The sequence below is a fragment of the Strigops habroptila genome, chromosome 13, assembly GCF_004027225.2.
Source record: "Strigops habroptila isolate Jane chromosome 13, bStrHab1.2.pri, whole genome shotgun sequence".
Classification (NCBI taxonomy): Eukaryota; Metazoa; Chordata; class Aves; order Psittaciformes; family Psittacidae; genus Strigops; species Strigops habroptila.
Genome location: NC_044289.2, coordinates 3,114,151 through 3,130,608, shown reverse-complemented (window position 1 = coordinate 3,130,608; position 16,458 = coordinate 3,114,151). Strand labels below are relative to the sequence as shown.

General features: G+C 47.4%; 1 protein-coding gene across 1 annotated transcript in view; it reads left to right on the top strand.

Annotated features, from left to right (window-relative positions):
• Window positions 1-2,046: 2,046 nt before the first annotated feature.
• Window positions 2,047-16,458, top strand: part of TRPC4AP (transient receptor potential cation channel subfamily C member 4 associated protein) — a 42,466-nt gene continuing 28,054 nt past the window's right edge. The window contains exons 1-3 of the mRNA XM_030502525.1: window positions 2,047-2,306; window positions 13,117-13,245; window positions 13,483-13,599. Coding sequence (XP_030358385.1) covers window positions 2,181-2,306; window positions 13,117-13,245; window positions 13,483-13,599 — 372 coding nt within the window. The 5' untranslated portion in view covers window positions 2,047-2,180. The remainder of the gene's footprint in view (window positions 2,307-13,116; window positions 13,246-13,482; window positions 13,600-16,458) is intronic.

The following is a 16,458-nucleotide window of genomic DNA, read 5'->3' as shown; positions in this document are numbered from 1 at the left end:
TCTCTCCACAGCTACTGTCCTACTGTAAGTAATAATGCAGCCTTAATTTTGGTTTGTTCCACTATTTGGGACCTACTACCATCTTACTAAGACTTTCTTTTAACAAAAAGAACTGTGAGATGATTTCTTAGGATCCTTAGTAAGCCTTTTCTTTAAAAGGAAACCTGACTGTGTCATGTTAACAGAATGTAGAGGAGTTTTGTCAGGAACCCAAGATGAGGTGCGTGTTAAACACAGATGAGTGGTGGCAGCTTTGAATGGCTTCCAAATGAGGCAGGTCAGCGCTCACGAGGTCCCACCTCCAGTGCATACTTGTGGCATCTTTCAGAGACTGGAAGGAAACCATGGCCTTTGCTTGGGTGGTGAAAGATAGAAGACAGAACCCAAATTTAGCATGTACTGTTGATGCCATACTTATAACTGTGGTGGTTTTCTCCACCCTCAGCCTGCAAAGCCCAAAACTTCAGGCCAGATTTTCTGAGGGATTTCAAAAGCAATTGTTGGGATTTGGAGCGGCTGTGGGTTGGTGAAAGTTCAAACCAACATCTTGTGAAATACTATTTTAATGGAGCTAACAAAGGAAAAAGAAGAAAAAGTCAGACCTTTGTATGAATTGCTGGCAATGGCAAAAAAACATACCAAAAAGCTGAGGGAGAAGGGGAAAGCGTGACAGGAGAAGCCCTAGCAGAAGGGACTGAGAGCAGCCCTTTGTGTCTGAGGCAGCATGAACAGGCAAGTGAACAGATTGCCATGTGTGCATTTCTTCAACTGCAGTGCTTAGTGGCTCTCTGTGAACAGCAATTTATCCAAACAGCAAGTATCCATTAGCACATCTTGCTTTTTACAATTAAAACTGTGATCATCATCAGGCCCACGCGTTATTCATGGTAGGGAGAAGGGCTAGAAGACGTGATGCTGTAAAACTTTCAAATACATCATCACCTGGGAGCCATCGCAGCAGCACAGGTTAGAGGGTGCTCTAAAGCATCATGTTAATCACTAGTGTCATTATCAACTTCTGCTATCCCTTGTACGAAAAAGGGAAATGAAAATGGAATATAAATCAAGGTCTGCATTTTAAGTGATTTTGGGTGCCCATGTTGTATGATCCCTGTTGTCTCACTGAGCAGCAGAGCTGGGCTGGCAAGAGCAGCCCTAAGCCTCTAGAGACAGCCAGCAGCAGTGAGGGAGGAGAGTGGCTGCTGGTGACCATCGTGTCTCTGGGACCATCATCACCTCTTGGGTCCCTGGCAGCTGCTGCCTGTACATCAGTCAAGAACTTGCAGCCCAGACCCCCCCCCATGTGCTGGGCTGCACCCCCGGAGCGTGAGCAGCAGGTCAGCGAGCGGATTCTGCCCCTCTGCTGCGCTCTGGGGAGACCCCCCCTGCAGTCCTGATCCAGCTCTGGGGCAACAGCACAAGAGGGACGTGGAGCTGCTGGAGCGAGGCCAGAGGAGGCCCCGGAGCTGCTGCGAGGGCTGGAGCAGCTCTGCTCTGGAGCCAGGCTGAGAGAGCTGGGCTGGGGCAGCCTGGAGAAGAGAAGGCTCCTGAAGGGGAGACCTTAGAGCAGCTCCAGTGCCTAAAGGGGCTCCAGGAAACCTGGTAGAGGGGCTTTGGGCAAGGGCCTGTAAGGACAGGACAAGGGGAATGGCTTTAATCTGCCAGAGGGGAGGCTGAGATGAGCTCTTAGGCAGAAGTTCTTCCCTGTGAGGGTGCTGAGGCGCTGCACAGGGTGCCCAGAGAAGCTGTGGCTGCCCCATCCCTGGCAGTGTTCAAGGCCAAGTTGGATACAGGGGCTTGGAGCAACCTGCCCTAGTGGAAGGTGTCCCTGCCTGTGGCAGGGGGTTGGGACTAGATGAGCTCTGAGGTCCCTTCCAACCCAAACCACTCTGGGATTCGATGACCGAGCTCCGCAGTGTGTGTTTGCCGGGTGCTGTGTCTCCTGTTGGAGTTTATTTACCCCCCGGAGACCTTCATACCGCCCTGCTCCCCCTATGCTCCCCCCCCCCCCGCCATGCTCCGCGCCCTCACTGGACTACATTTCCCAGCACCCCCCGCGGCTCGCAGGGCTCTGCCGGGGCGGGGGCGCTGCTGGGTCCCTGCGCCCGCCCCGCACAAAGCGCCTCCCGGTGGGGGGGGACACGCTTCATGTTTGTGTGCGCCCGAGCACCGCGGCGGCCATGGCGGCGGCGGGGGGCACCGGGCCCGGCCGAGCCCGGCGCGGCGCCCGCGCGGCGCCCACCAACATCCTGCAGCAGCTGCGGCACGGGCAGCTCAGCGGCTGCGGCCTGACGCGGGGGACGCAGGTACGGGGGTATCGGGGGGCGGCCCGGCGGCACCCGGGCCGGGCGATGGGGGGGGCGGAGCACGGCGAGGGGCTCACCGGGCCCGGGGGGCGGCGTGGCGGGGGCGCTCCCGCGGCGCTGGCCGAGGCCTGGCGCACCTCCTGCCCGCAGCACGCACCCGGCCTGGGGCAGGGCCTGCGGAGCCGCCTGCTCCGGTCCGCAAGGCCCTGCTCCGTCCGGGTGGGGAGCGGGTGTTTGGCGGCCCCTCGGCGGGGCTGAGCGCCGGGCCGGGGCTGTCAGGCCTCCCCTGGAGCTAGGAGGCCGAGAGGAGCCCGGCTGGGCCTGCTGCCGAGCCCCTTTGGAGCTGAGCCTTGCCTGGGCTGCCCGGCCGCGGTCCTGGCCCGGGTCCTCCCTCTGCAGCCTCACGTGGTGGGGAGCAGAAGGGTGCCCCTGTGCCTTCGTGCCCCTTGTTCCCCCTTCCCATCCTCGGTCTCCCTGTCAGGCTGTGGAGTAGGGCAAGCGTGTGCCATGCTGTAAGAGAGCCGGCCTCCCCTGTTGCTTTGGTTGGTAATAGAGGTTGTGGCTTCCCCCTGAAAAGCAGCTTTGCTCGGAGCCGTGATAACGCTGCATCAGCGTTAAGGCATATTGGATGGACAGAGGTAACCTCATGGTATTAGAGCTCAGGAGACACTTCAACTCTGAAATGGGGTAGGCTTTATGCTGGTGGTTTTCCATAAAACTGTTGTTCCAGGTCTATTTCAAATTTGTCATCTTTCCCAGTTGATGATGCTGGGGAATTACCAAGAAATGAAAACTTGCTAAGCAAGGCTTGTGCTATCATGTGCTTGTGTTGGCTCTTTTAAGAAGATGCTCATGGATAATGGAGGATTCATTTCGTTTTGTGAAGAGTAATTGGCATTTATTGTACAGATTAATTGTGAAATGCTGCAGAGATCTGGAAACTGGAGCGTGGGATAAAGAACTTGCATTCGGGTGGTGATTTATTGAGCTAAAGTATCTTCAGAGGGTTGAAATGGAATTAAACAAATAGGTTACCACTCTCTTAAGTGGTTTTCACTAGTGCAGGCAACAGGATGTTCCTTGATTAACCAGGAGTCTGAGCAATTGCTAAGGGAAGACTTGGTCAGCGTGAATGTCCACACCTCCTCCTGTAGCTGAGGAGGGGAAAGAGTTTTTAGCAGCCTTTTTGTCCTTACTCTGTTGCTTGCTCAGATAGTTTGACTAAGGCTTAAGAAAAAGCAAATCATTTGCATGAATTAAACCTGATGAAGTGTCCTTTGAAGGAAGTTATTTCAGTGGGATTGTCTTAGGAGCGTTCCACAGGGCATGCAGGCAAAGCAGCATGTTGTCTCACCAACTCGCCTGTCCACTTCTATGCTCTTGCTGACTCCCCCACAACGGCAGCAATTTAAGTCAGATAAACCTGTAGCAATGTTGTGCATCAACCTGATCTGTTAGGATGGTGCCTTCACTCTTTAGTTTGCTTGAGAAATGCAGTGTGGTCCTATGTTTTAATTGGGGGGGTTTATTAATTCTTGGAAATCACTGCTGGAGCAGTGACCAGGCTTTGACAGTAGATGAGGAAACTTCTGGTTATCTCCTCCTCATAATGCCCAAATTTGGGATGGGGTTTTCTTGTTGCAGGGGGTTGGTTTGTTTTACTTTATAGATCTCAATATCACTGTGCTGCCCCAAAGACTTCAAGCTTGGACACTGAGGGCTCCCAGTGCTTCATAACTGCTGTAGGAATTCATTTCTAAATCACTTAAGCTAAGGGGGAATGATAACAACTTCCTGAATGATTTTGAAGTTAGTAAATTACATGTCTCTCTACTTTTACCTCAAAGCAGTTTTTTGTTTGTAGATGATCTAAATATAAAACATTTTAATGTAACTTTTAAAGAAGTAGGAGGCAGTTTTGGGTGCTTTTCTTTATTAAGTTCTATTTTTGATCAGGATGTTCACAGTTTTCCTGCAGTTGGCTCCTCAGCAGTGCTATTGTAGCTTGTGCTTCAGTTTCTCAACTCACTTGCTCCTGAAAAGCATGAGAACAGAACAGGTTTCCAAGCTGCTGTGTTGGGGTTTAGAACAAGTTGGGAGAATGTTCTCCAAGCTCTGTCTTCCTGTTCTTTGCAAGGAAGTTCTAGGACATATGCTGCATGGGCTGCACTGCTCGTATTCCAACAGGAGAAAAAAGCCTTTTCAGGCTCTTAATTCAGAGAGATTAGGAAGCATGGTTCCTTGCTGAGGTGCCTGCCAGCTGAGTAGTGTTTTCCCACAATGTTCATATAATCGTAGAGTGTTTTGGGTTGGAAAGGACCTTAAAGCTCATCCAATTCCAGCTCCCTGCCACGGGCAGGGACACCTTCCACTAGAGCAGGTTGCTCCAAACCCCATGTGGTGACTGTATTTCAGCATCTGATCTCTGGGGGACAGTCAGTACCGTTCTGTGGGCAGCAGTGGCATTTGTTCTTAAACAAGGCTTTGTGTACTATTTTTAGGTGAACTCAAGATCCATTTTTGTGTGAGGAAAGCAGAGGCTTGTCTCTGAATGGGTGAGGTTCATTGTTGGCAGGCCTACATCTGAAAGTCCCATCAGTCTGATCTTACAGGGCCATAATAGTATTTTTGACAGCAACAGCCACCTGAATATCTGTCAGTTTTGAAGCCAGCTGAGGCTCCAAAATCTGGATCCTTGGGTGTTCCTGCTATACTCGCCTACCAGGAGCCAGAGCTTTCCTGCTGGTTGGTCTCTTTGCTCTATTGTTAATAATGAGGAGGTTGATGGATAAGGCAGATTTCAGCAGATATTGCCATTGCCTGTTCATAGACCCATTTGGGCCATGTTGCTGCCCTGGGTACAAGCCTCAGTCACTGATACCCGATTGCAAAACCTTGTGTCAAGGTTTGCACTGAGTCCAGAGCAAGTGAAAGGAGCTTTTCAGATACTGGTAAACGAGCAGCAGGCCAACTTTCCAGAAGTGACACACATTTTCTAACAAGGGAAAACACTGGCTGGGACCTGGCTGGTGTGAGTCCCTGTGCTGGCACAGCAGTGCTGTCTGCACACAGGCGCTGTAAATAAGACCTGACGGGGTTTATGCTGCGGTTCCTTGAAGCTGAGGCTCAAAAGGGACATTTTGGCTCTGCCGATCAAGCTCAGATCCCTTAGCAAGACAGCACACACTTCATCTGCTGCAAGCCAGCTGTGAAAAGCATGTGTATGACATGAAACCAGAAGATATTTAGGTGCAGCTATGTGAATCTGTGTAGACAGAGCAGTGTAATAATGGACTAACCAGTGATCTGTTGGCAAACCAGTGTGCTGCTGGTGCAGGCCCAAGAGCACATCGTCAGCGCTGGTCTCAGGATTGCCAAGGCTTAGCTGAAACAATCAGAATGGAAAAACAGAGTCCATCTTTCCAGCTGCGTTTCATCCCTAGGAATAGATGCTTCCCTTAGCAGGATGGGCCTTATCTACTCTGAAAAATATCTCTGTGGAAGGAAAACATCTTCTGCCTCAGACATGTGGACTTCCAGCTCCCACCACTACAGGTTGTCAGTCTGGAGTAGTTTCCTAACTCTCAGGAAATATGTTGATTTCTAATGAGTTTTGTTCCCTCACACCACCACCACCAAAAAAGCATTCAGGTGAATATAATCCACTTGAGTAGTTCTAATTGTATGTGTCTTAGCAGGCTTATACTCTTCAGTAGAGGACAGCTAAGGAGTATTGAAAGCCTGGACACGCTTTTTATGTAACAGGGACCAGAGCGCTGTCATCCATGAGAAACAGTCAGAAGTGGTTGGACTTCATTGGCATTATTTTGTGTGTATGAGTGGGAAGAAAACTGCTGTAGATGTGATTCCCTGCCCATGGCAGGGGGTTGGAACTGGATAAGCTTTAAGGTCCCTTCCAACCCAAACCAGTCTGTGGTTCTATGATATTCCTTGCCCTTCTGCTTTTTCCTAGATATCCCTGTGGATTTTGCTTTTGTTCAAAATGAATTAAAGAAGAGACATAGGCAGTTCCAAGAAAAAGTAATCCATGTGAAGTTAATATAGTTTTACATATTCGTTGAAGTATTATTTTCTGAGAGTAAGATCATCAAAGCAAACAGTAGTAGCTGTTACTACTATCTGGTGGATTCTGTAGTGGGTTTGAAGAGCTGCTGGTGTTAAAGATCTGCATTGGAGTTGTTTCACTCTCAGAAGCACTGCAGGGTTTTGGATTCTCAAGCCCTGTTCTTTCTCTTGGTAGACGAGCTCTTCTTCCAGGGATGGGGAGTAGAGCAGTAGTCTGGGAGTCATGGGGCTGGTTAGACCTGGCTGGAAGCCACAACAGGTTTTAGCCTAAGACACCATGTCTCTGGGTTCATGCCCGGCTTTTGAGTTGGCAGGAGAAAGGGTGGTGGGCTCCATCCAGGGTTGTGGAGGATGCAGAAACACTGGTTTTGGGAAGCTGGATCCACACTTTGAAGAATCTAGGAGCTGGAGAGAGGCTGGAGAGGGATGCTCTTATTAAGCTGGGAGAAGTCAGTGTCTCACCAGCAGAGTTTCTTTGTATGAATGAAACTGGGGGCTCTGACATGTTGCCGTATGGGCCGCAAGTTGCTTCTGGATATGCTGTTGTATTAAACTGGAAACTTGTGTCTGAGGGGGGGCATTTACCTTGATTGAAGGTTTTCTGTGAGAAGTTGGGTGAGGAAAGGGGCAGCTTCGCCAGGCTGATGCGTGTTTGTTAGCGACTGAAAAGGAAACTGTAATGAAGAGCTGGGCTGACAGGGTACTCCCCTAACACTGAATACTCATTCTCCTGGCAGTGTGTCAGAGATGGCTTCCTCAGTTATTGCTGCTCAGAGGAAAATGAAATATTTACTTGCACAAATACTAGTTTCCTGGGTCTTAAAGGTACAGCCTAAAAGGTTGGAAGGAAAGGATATGAAAATGATATAGAGTCCGTGTGCTTGCGTCTGTTTCTTGATAATCTTGTGCCTCTTTTTCCTTCTAAACATTCAGAACATTTGAATATATACTTCAGAAGTGGTCATGGAAAATGAGCATGGAAATTCTGGGGGGTTTTTTAAAGCATTTCCAGTCTTAACTTACTGCATGAGGGCAACAAAGCCAATTGAATTAAGCAGAATGACAGCAGATGTGTCATAGCTGTGAAGTCTATTACAGCATGAATCCTTCAATACTGTAAAGGGTGCTTGGACACCTGAGTCACTATTATTTTGCTTTTGAAAGATGACAGAAAACAGCCTCCTATAGTGAGTGTTCAGCAAGACAGGGAAATGTTTGAAGAGTAAATGTGAAATAAAGACACGGTTTTGTTAGGAAACTGCTTAGTCTGGAGAGCAAAGGGGAGGTTTAGCTCATGGTGTTTCTCCTACTGTCATGTGCTCATGGGCCTTCAGTTCGTCAGCAGCTATGGGAAGACTTGGGGATGTGTCACTGACCACAGCTTGGAAAAGTGGTGGAGACAAGGTTGGGAAAATGAGAAGTTTACTTTGCAGGGCAATGAAAATCCTCACAATGCAGGAACACAGATGGAAAGGCAAATTCTCACTGGAAGGGGAAGGAATTTTGAAGCAATTGTAACTACAGGAGGTCTCAGGTCAGTCACAAATGTTTAGTGGTGCTCGTAATGCAGTCCTGACCCCGTGCAGGGGCACAAAGCAGCCCGGAGGATGAGCTGCTTCTGTTGGAGAGCCTGTGCCTGGAGAATAGTGGTCATGGACAGGAACATCAACAACAAATCCATAGCAAAGTGAGGGGGAGGAAGGAAAGGGGAACTAAGCTGATCCGGGGATGGATTTAGGTAAATATTAACGTATAACTGGATATACCTCAATGAAGATTTAAGTATTATAATTAGTTATTGACTGTTATGCTAATGGATGCTGGGGTGTTTTAAAAGGATTTGTAACACAGGAGGGTTAGAAAGAAACGTAAAAGGAATATTTAGATTTGCATGTAGTGTCTTTGTTCAGCCCTTCTTATGCTTTGAAGAAAGATTATGCACAAAAGTTACTTAAACTCTGTAGCAGGAAAGTATTCCTATAGTGGTTATCAGTCTTTGGAGTCATCTCCTGGGAAATCCTGGACTCCAGTCCTTTGGGAGACTTTAAGCTCAACATAAGCCACCAGTGTGCGCTTGAGCCCAGACCATGTGCTGGGCTGCACCCCCGGAGCGTGAGCAGCAGGTCAGGGAGGGGATTCTGCCCCTCTGCTGCGCTCTGGGGAGACCCCCCCTGCAGTCCTGATCCAGCTCTGGGGCAACAGCACAAGAGGGACGTGGAGCTGCTGGAGTGAGGCCAGAGGAGGCCCCGGAGCTGCTGCGAGGGCTGGAGCAGCTCTGCTCTGGAGCCAGGCTGAGAGAGCTGGGCTGGGGCAGCCTGGAGAAGAGAAGGCTCCTGAAGGGGAGACCTTAGAGCAGCTCCAGTGCCTAAAGGGGCTCCAGGAAACCTGGAGAGGGGCTTTGGACAAGGGCCCGTAGGGCCAGGACAAGGGGAATGGCTTTAACCTGCCAGAGGGGAGATCGAGATGAGCTCTGAGGCAGAAGTTCTTCCCTGTGAGGGTGCTGAGGCGCTGCACAGGGTGCCCAGAGAAGCTGTGGCTGCCCCATTCCTGGCAGTGTTCAAGGCCAGATTGGGCACGGGGGCTTGGAGCAACCTGCTCTAGTGGAAGGTGTCCCTGCCCGTGGCAGGGGTTGGAGCTAGATGAGCTTTAAGGTCCCTTCCAGCCCAAACCAGTCTGTGATTACAGAGAAACCACTCAGTCTGCTCCACCTTGCTGTCATGGCTGGGCTCGATGACACATTTTTAACTCTCTACTTAAATCCTCCAGGAAGTCTTTGATTGCCCTTGCAGCAAGTCCACAGTGCTGTGACTTCAGCAGCACAGCCGGAGCCAGCCAGGATGGGACTGGTCAGGTACCTGATCCCCTGACTGGTGAGCAGCATTCAGTGAACTGCTGGTGTAAAACTGCCATCAGTCAGGGCACTTTGGCTGGTGACGTAGTTTGGGAGCTCTGTGCCTGGGCTTCAGCTGGTGTGTGCTGCCTTGTTTCAGAGGCCTGCCTGGAAGATCTGCTTCTGGAGAGCCACAACATGCCATTCCCCGTGTTTCTTAGTTTGTGATTCAGAACTTGGATGTGTTACTGCAAGCTTCTGAGAAGTGACTGTGTGGAGCTTGGTGTTTGTAGCAGTTTGGTTGCTGTACTGGAGTGTAGGGAAGTTTTGACGCTGATCCTTTTGCTTTCTCAGGAATTGGTACTTACGCTGTCATCTCCTAATGCCAGGAATGTGTGATGGTTCCTAACCCCAGCAACCATGGATTAGATCGGCCTCTGTCTTGTAATTGATGCCATTTCCAGCTGGGCTTTTGCAACCTTCTCTTCTTGCTAGAGAGGATGTGACTTCTTAAGCTTTGTATGCAAGATTTCAGCTATTTTATCCAGAGCTATTCAGTGAATGAAGAAAATGTGTGAGAAATCAGTGCTGCATTGCACTTATCCTGCTTGGATGAGACCCAGGGAAAGGGGCCTTCAAAGACCCAGAGCTAATTTTGATGACTATTCAATAATGTCTGCCCAAAAAGAGCAAGAAGGAAACCCCCTTAGCATCTAATGAACAGTTTTCATTTATATGCTATTCCAGAAAACAGGAGATAACAGTTTTTAGCCAAAATGGTTGTAAAGACAGGCAGCTCCATACAATCTAATTGAATTTTAATCCCTCCACAGAATCCAAAATCTTTGCATTGGCAGATACCACCCCGCCACAATGGAAATATTCAGAGCCAGGGTAGCCTCATAAATACAGAACAGGGACCACATGCTGGAGCTTGCAAGGAAACCAAAGGCATGTATTAAATAAGAGAAAGAAAACTTTGTTTTGAAGGCAGTTAAAGGAAGATGAGAGCAAGGAAACTTTTGCTTCATTCTGTCAGGATTTTAGTTCTGAAAGGTTTCTGTGGGTCAGCACAAGTGGCTGCTTCGGAGTCCAGCACAGGGAGAAGAAGACCTGCTAGTGCAGAGATGGGAATGGAGATGGATCCTGCCCAAACCAAGAAGCATACATGTGATTAACAAATGCAGTATTAAGCCCAGGGCGAGGTTTTAACATTGGTAAAGGGCTTTTGGCTGTTTCTGAGAGCACTTAGATGCCGAATTCTCCACCGTGCTGCTGGAACCCGAGATGGCAGCCCATGCACGTCATCTTTGCTTGTGGTATCTTCCACATCAGTTGGTGCTGGAGAGTTGGATTCTTTCCCTGGCATTTTGCTGCACATTCTTTGCACTTTACCCAGCAATGAATCCGGTTCATGGGGCTGTGTGCTTCTGCCACACCTGAGGTGGGCAGTGCTGGAGCTCCTCTTCATCTCTGGGCTGGGTGTTACAAGGAGAAATGGAAATCTATGACCTCAAAGGAGCTGACCCATTGCCCACAGGTCAAACAGTAAGAAGCCATTTGACTTTTTGGGTTTGTCCTGCCTGTGAATGGCCTCCTTAGAAGGAACTCTGTGTCATTCTCCAGCAGTGCTGGTTGATTACTCTCATTCAGAAGTCAAAGCAGGGAAGAGTTAAAAACTGGAGAGTTTTATGTCCCAGGTTTGCTCGTGCTGCTTCAATTGCCCCCTGTAGCAAGAGAACCTGATACTTCAAGAGTCTTGAAGTTCTCATCAGGAAAAGAACCCTAGGTATCTGGGAAGCTTAGAGGAAGGGTGAGGACCCGTAGCAGCTAACATTGCCAGTCTCAGGTTTCATGTGCTTGCACCAGTTTTCTGGTCTTCCTGTGTGGTATCTAACAAGCAGAGAAAAGAGTTAAATTCTCAGTGAGAAATTGGTGTATATTTGCATGTAATTGTCTAATCTGGAATGCAGTGACCTTTTGGAATTGTACACTGAGGTGTATCTGGGGAGGATGTCTTGGCTGACACAATAAGCAGCAAGCTTTCCTGGCTGTTAACTATTAACAGTGAACACCCAAGGAGGCTGAAGGGAAGCAATGAAAGTAAGAAGCATGACAGCAGGTTGAAGGAGGTGATCCTGCCCCTCTGCTCTCATGCGACCCCATGTGCAGCACTGTGTGCAGTTCTGGGGTCCTCAACATAAGGAGGATATGGAGCTGTTGGAGCAAGTCCAGAGAAGGCCACGAGGATGATCAGGGGCTGGATCACCTCATGTATGGGGTCAGGCTGAGAAAGTTGGGGCTGTTCAGCCTGGAGAAGAGAACCTGCGTGGAGACCTCAGAGCAGCTTCCAGTGTCTGAAGGGGGCTACAAGGATGCTGGAGAGGGACTCTTCATCAGGGACTGGAGCAATAGGACAAGGGGTGGTAGGTTTACGCTTAAACGGGATGTTCAGGTTAGATGTAAGGCAGAAGTTCTTCCCTGTGAGGGCGCTGAGGCGCTGGCACAGGGTGCCCAGAGAAGCTGTGGCTGCCCCATCCCTGGCAGTGTTCAAGGCCAGGTTGGACACAGGGGCTTGGAGCAACCTGCTCTAGTGGAAGGTGTCCCTGCCCGTGGCAGGGGGTTGGAACTGGATGAGCTTTAAGGTCCCTTCCAACCCAAACCATTCTATGATTCTTTGAAGTTAACCACAGAAAGGTTGGGGAGTGACTTATCTGGAATGAGAAGGTGAGAGGTTTAGGTCTGGAGTAAGAGAAGCTCCACAGCTGTTGCATTGAGATGCAGGGTGGCTGACCCGAGGATTGGAGTTTACTTTGGGTTTGTTCTTTATTTGGAGGGCATATAAAAATTATGTAAAACCAGCCAGAAATCCTGCTGTAACTCGTGTTGCCTGCCTTAGCTTTCTGTGCAAGGGCAAGGCCCTCTTCTGGGGTTGGCCTGGGTACCTCTGAGGTACTGTTAAGGAGGGGAGTTAAATTTAGGTCAGCACTGACTGCATGGTGAATGAAGAGCTCCTCCTTCACAGCATCTGCTGGCAGTAACCTGGCAGTGGTCAAGCTTCCAAACAGCTTTTGTGGATTTTAAGCAGAATATTTGTTAGTTTTTGCTGCTACTTTTTTTGTTTTCTTCCTAAGTTTAAAACATAGTGGTGAATATTTAGAATTTTTTTATATGTTTTAGGAAGAAGAAGGAAAATTGGAGAAAGTTTGTGCAAATGTAGTAGCAAACACTAAGGGGAGGTTGCAGGCTCCTTCCCAGAGGATAATGCCAGTGTTGTTCTACTGAATTGGTTGTTGGTCTCTGTTTATAACCAGACCACAGAGGAAACTTTTACTGGATCTTTGATATGTTCTTCTGGAGCCTGCCTGTAAATCTTCGTGTTCTGAGTCATTGCTATGACCAATAATGGCTTCAGGGACTTGGCTGAGGAAATACTCATTACAAGCTGAATGTGATGAGTAATGAAGTCTTTCCATCTTCAGTGTTCTGTCCACCTTAGAGTAGTGCAATTCTTGATAGTGTCAAGGGCACTCGTTTCCTCTTCCACTGACCTGTCGAGTGGAGTTCTACCAATGGAATTATTCAGACACTAATGTGTTCCCATTTTAAACTCTATGATCAGTATAAAAATATGGCATGAGATGAAGTACTCTCAATGATAACGTCTGCTTTCAGCCCCTTCCTGCTCAAAATACTTTGACCATCTCTAAAATTCTGCTGCTGTCAGTCCCGGATAAATGCTGCATGGAAAAAGGTACTGGGTTTGTGATGGTTCTCTGTACAATAAACTTCTTTGTGTGATATTCTGATACTGACATTTTGGGGAGGTGATAATGTTGTTTTCCTGGTTATGGAGCATTTGACACATGGAAATTCTGTTCTTCTTTGTTGCAGATCACAGAGGCCTTGTTAAAGGAAAGAGATAAACAAGCAAAATGGAGTGGGATTCCCTTGCTGCTGCAGAAGCTGTATGAACATAGCCACCCAAACAGCGATTTCTCCCAGTGCCAAAGCATCTTAAAGGTACTGTCTGCACTGTTCTTCCTGAAAGCTGGGGGTTATTTTGTTGTTGCTTGCTTTAAAGTCTACTGTGATCATATTCTAGAGTATTTACTGTTTGTATGATAATATCTGTCAGTTGGCTGGTAGATAAGAGCTGGGAATGTGTCATTGATCAGTCAGTAGATCACACAGGTAGCTGGAGACATTTGTGTTTATACTGATCAGCAGTTTTCTTTTTGAACCTTCTTTTGCATACAGGAAATTTCCCCACTTCTTTCAATGGAAGCAGTGGCATCTGTTACAGAAGATAAAAAAGCTGCTCAAGAGTCCACTTTCCCAAATACATACACGTTTGACTTATTTGGAGGAGTCGATGTGAGTGTTTTTCAACAATATCAAAAGATTTCTGGATGATAGTCATAGCAGTGAGAAATCTGTGAGGTCTTTGAGACCTTTGAAGCTTCTAAATAAAAGCTATAAAGTGACTTTACTGATTTAATGTTAAACATTAGAATTGTGCCTGTTTCTGTTAATCAAAATGTGAAAAGGGCCTGTTTTCTGAGGTATTCCATCATCAAAAGTGAGGTGCTTTTTCTTATATGATATAGAAGACCTGGCTGTTCCTTCAAGCAGTCTGGTTTTAAGGTAAAAAAGGTGAGACCTCTATGTTCTCAATGCAGACAGTTTCAAATGCTTTCTAGTTGTGAGATTACTACAGTTGCTATGAGAGCACTGACCGTTTCCCTTACCACTGAAGGATGTGTGGTGGTTCTTTAAGCACACTAGTGCAATCCTTTAGCCAGGTTGTCTACAGCTGGCATGCTATAAGGACTGCTTCCTCTATGGAAGAGATTTTAAACAGACCTCCAAGGTTTCTGGAGACATTTATCTTTATTCAGCATTACACAAATACCCATTTGCTCAATTGAATGGTGGCAGACTCTGGGATTTCAGCTTTCATTAGACATGTATGTTTTGTGTTTTCCAGTGAACAAATTGACACTCCCCCTTTTATTTTTTTCAGTCTAACTAAACATTGTCTTTGCTACTTCTCTCCTAGCATGCCTTTACTTAAGTAAAACTTGTATTTAGATTATGTTGTTTTGAAATCAGTACTGGTTTAATCACTGGTATCCTGTCAACTGGTTTTGGTTTGGGTTTTTTAACTTGGGCTGGAGATGGTATCAGCTACCCTTTAATTACCTGGCACTATGGCCAGAGATTTGGCTGATACAAGTGGGTTTAATGTGGTTAAAGGCAGTTGTAGAAGCCAGCTCTATGTGTTTTTGAAAGGGAAGGAGTGTAATCTGCTGGTTCTACGTATGCCATGTGCTGATTCCACGTTGCAGTTGCACTTTGAGCTGTGAAACATGAGTAGCTTTGAAGGACACTCAATCTGCAGTGTGCTCTGTATGCTATAATGTGTGACAGGAGACTCCTTAAAATATTTTTGGATTCTGGCAGCCTTTACATCAAGAAAGCACATTTGTGTCTCCTGCCTTCATATGAATGTATATAAAATATTACCTGAGAGTACAAACACATGAACCGATATAGGAGCCTCATGGACCTTGGATCTGAATGCAACCCCATTCCAAGAAATAAGATCTTGTAGCTCCCTTTCTGCTCCTTCTGCCCTGGTTGCCCAGAGAAGCTGTGGCTGCCCCATCCCTGGCAGTGTTCAAGGCCAGGTTGGACAGGGGCTTGGGTGACATGGTCTAGTGGAAGGTGTCCATGGCAGGAGATTGGATCTGGATAATCTTAAGCTGCCTTCCAACCCAAACCAGTCTGGGATTCTATAAAAGGTATATTCCTCTTTCGTTGTGGTTTAAACCCAGCCAGTAATGTGGCACCTCACAGTCACTCACTCACCTCTCCCTTTTCCTGGGGGTGAGTGGGGAGGAGAATCAAATGAATATTGAGATATGAACATACCGTGATAATAGAAAGAATACCAACAATAATGATAATAGGAAACAACAAGAGAAGAAATGAATACTCAGAAAACTCGAGTGCCTCACAATACAATTGCCTAGCACCCACTGACCAATACCCAGCCTGACCCAAGCAGCGATCTGGGCCTTCCAGGTGACTCCCCCCAGTTTCTATACTGAGCATGATGTGCTGTGGTATGGAATACCCCTTTGGCTAGTTGGGGTCAGATGTCCTGGCTCTGCTCCCTCCCGGCTTCTTGTGTCCCTCCTCATGGCAGAGCATGAGACTGAAAAGTGCTTGATCAGAGTGTGTGCTACTGAGCAACAACTAAACCATCAGTGTGTTACCAGCATTGTTCTCGGACTAAAGCCAACACACAGCACTGCGCCAGCTACTGGGAAGATAAACAACTGTTACAGCTGAACCCAGAACATCTTTAAAGTTGCCTTTTATTTATTTGTCAGTGCTTAAAATGGGCAGTGCGTCCAGTGCTATCAGGTGTTTTCCTCTGTGTCTGGGTAGCTGGTTCATTAAAAGAACAAGTTAAATTGGGACAAGTAGAGAGAGTAGGTTGTAACAAGTATATTCCCAGTTGGCATGACTCAAGCAGGTGATGCCTACATTGCTCTTGATTTTAAACTGAATTTTAAAACTAGGGGCTTTTTGCAATGCTTCTTGCAGAAATCATCAGTTCCTTCCAGGGGTTAACTCTCATTTTAAAATAAACTGCTAGAACAGCTAAAGATCAGTCTGCACCTGGACTAGCTGAACCTCTGCTATCAGACCCACAGCCCTAGTCTTGGAAAGCTGACCGCTACATTCCTGACATAGAAATGAAAACAACACTTCACCTCTGTGTAAGTGTGGATGTTCAACACACACAAGGTGCATGCACAGAAGCAGTGGCTTGCTCTTTAGTGGTGAGTTTAAAACCTGGAGCAACTATGTTTGGTTATGTCTGGACCAAAAATGTATTCTGAAGCCCAGCAACACTTAGGGATGCTAAATTTGCATCTCTTGCAGATGATTGCTAGAGACTCATTATTGTGGGAGATGTGTGATAGCCATCTTTGTTGTTACCTGGATGCATGTAAAATTACACTCTTTACAGGCTCAAATACTTTAAAACTTGCTAGTGGAAGATTGTCTTATACAAGTGTTGTTATTTCTTCAGGGTAAATGCAACTATTTTTTGTCAAGGTAACTTTGACACCGGTGGGGTTTGATTGTAGAGCTGCCAGTATTCACCTCTGCAACTTCAGCAGAGACAGGACTAAGTTTGGATTTGTCACTGGCAGA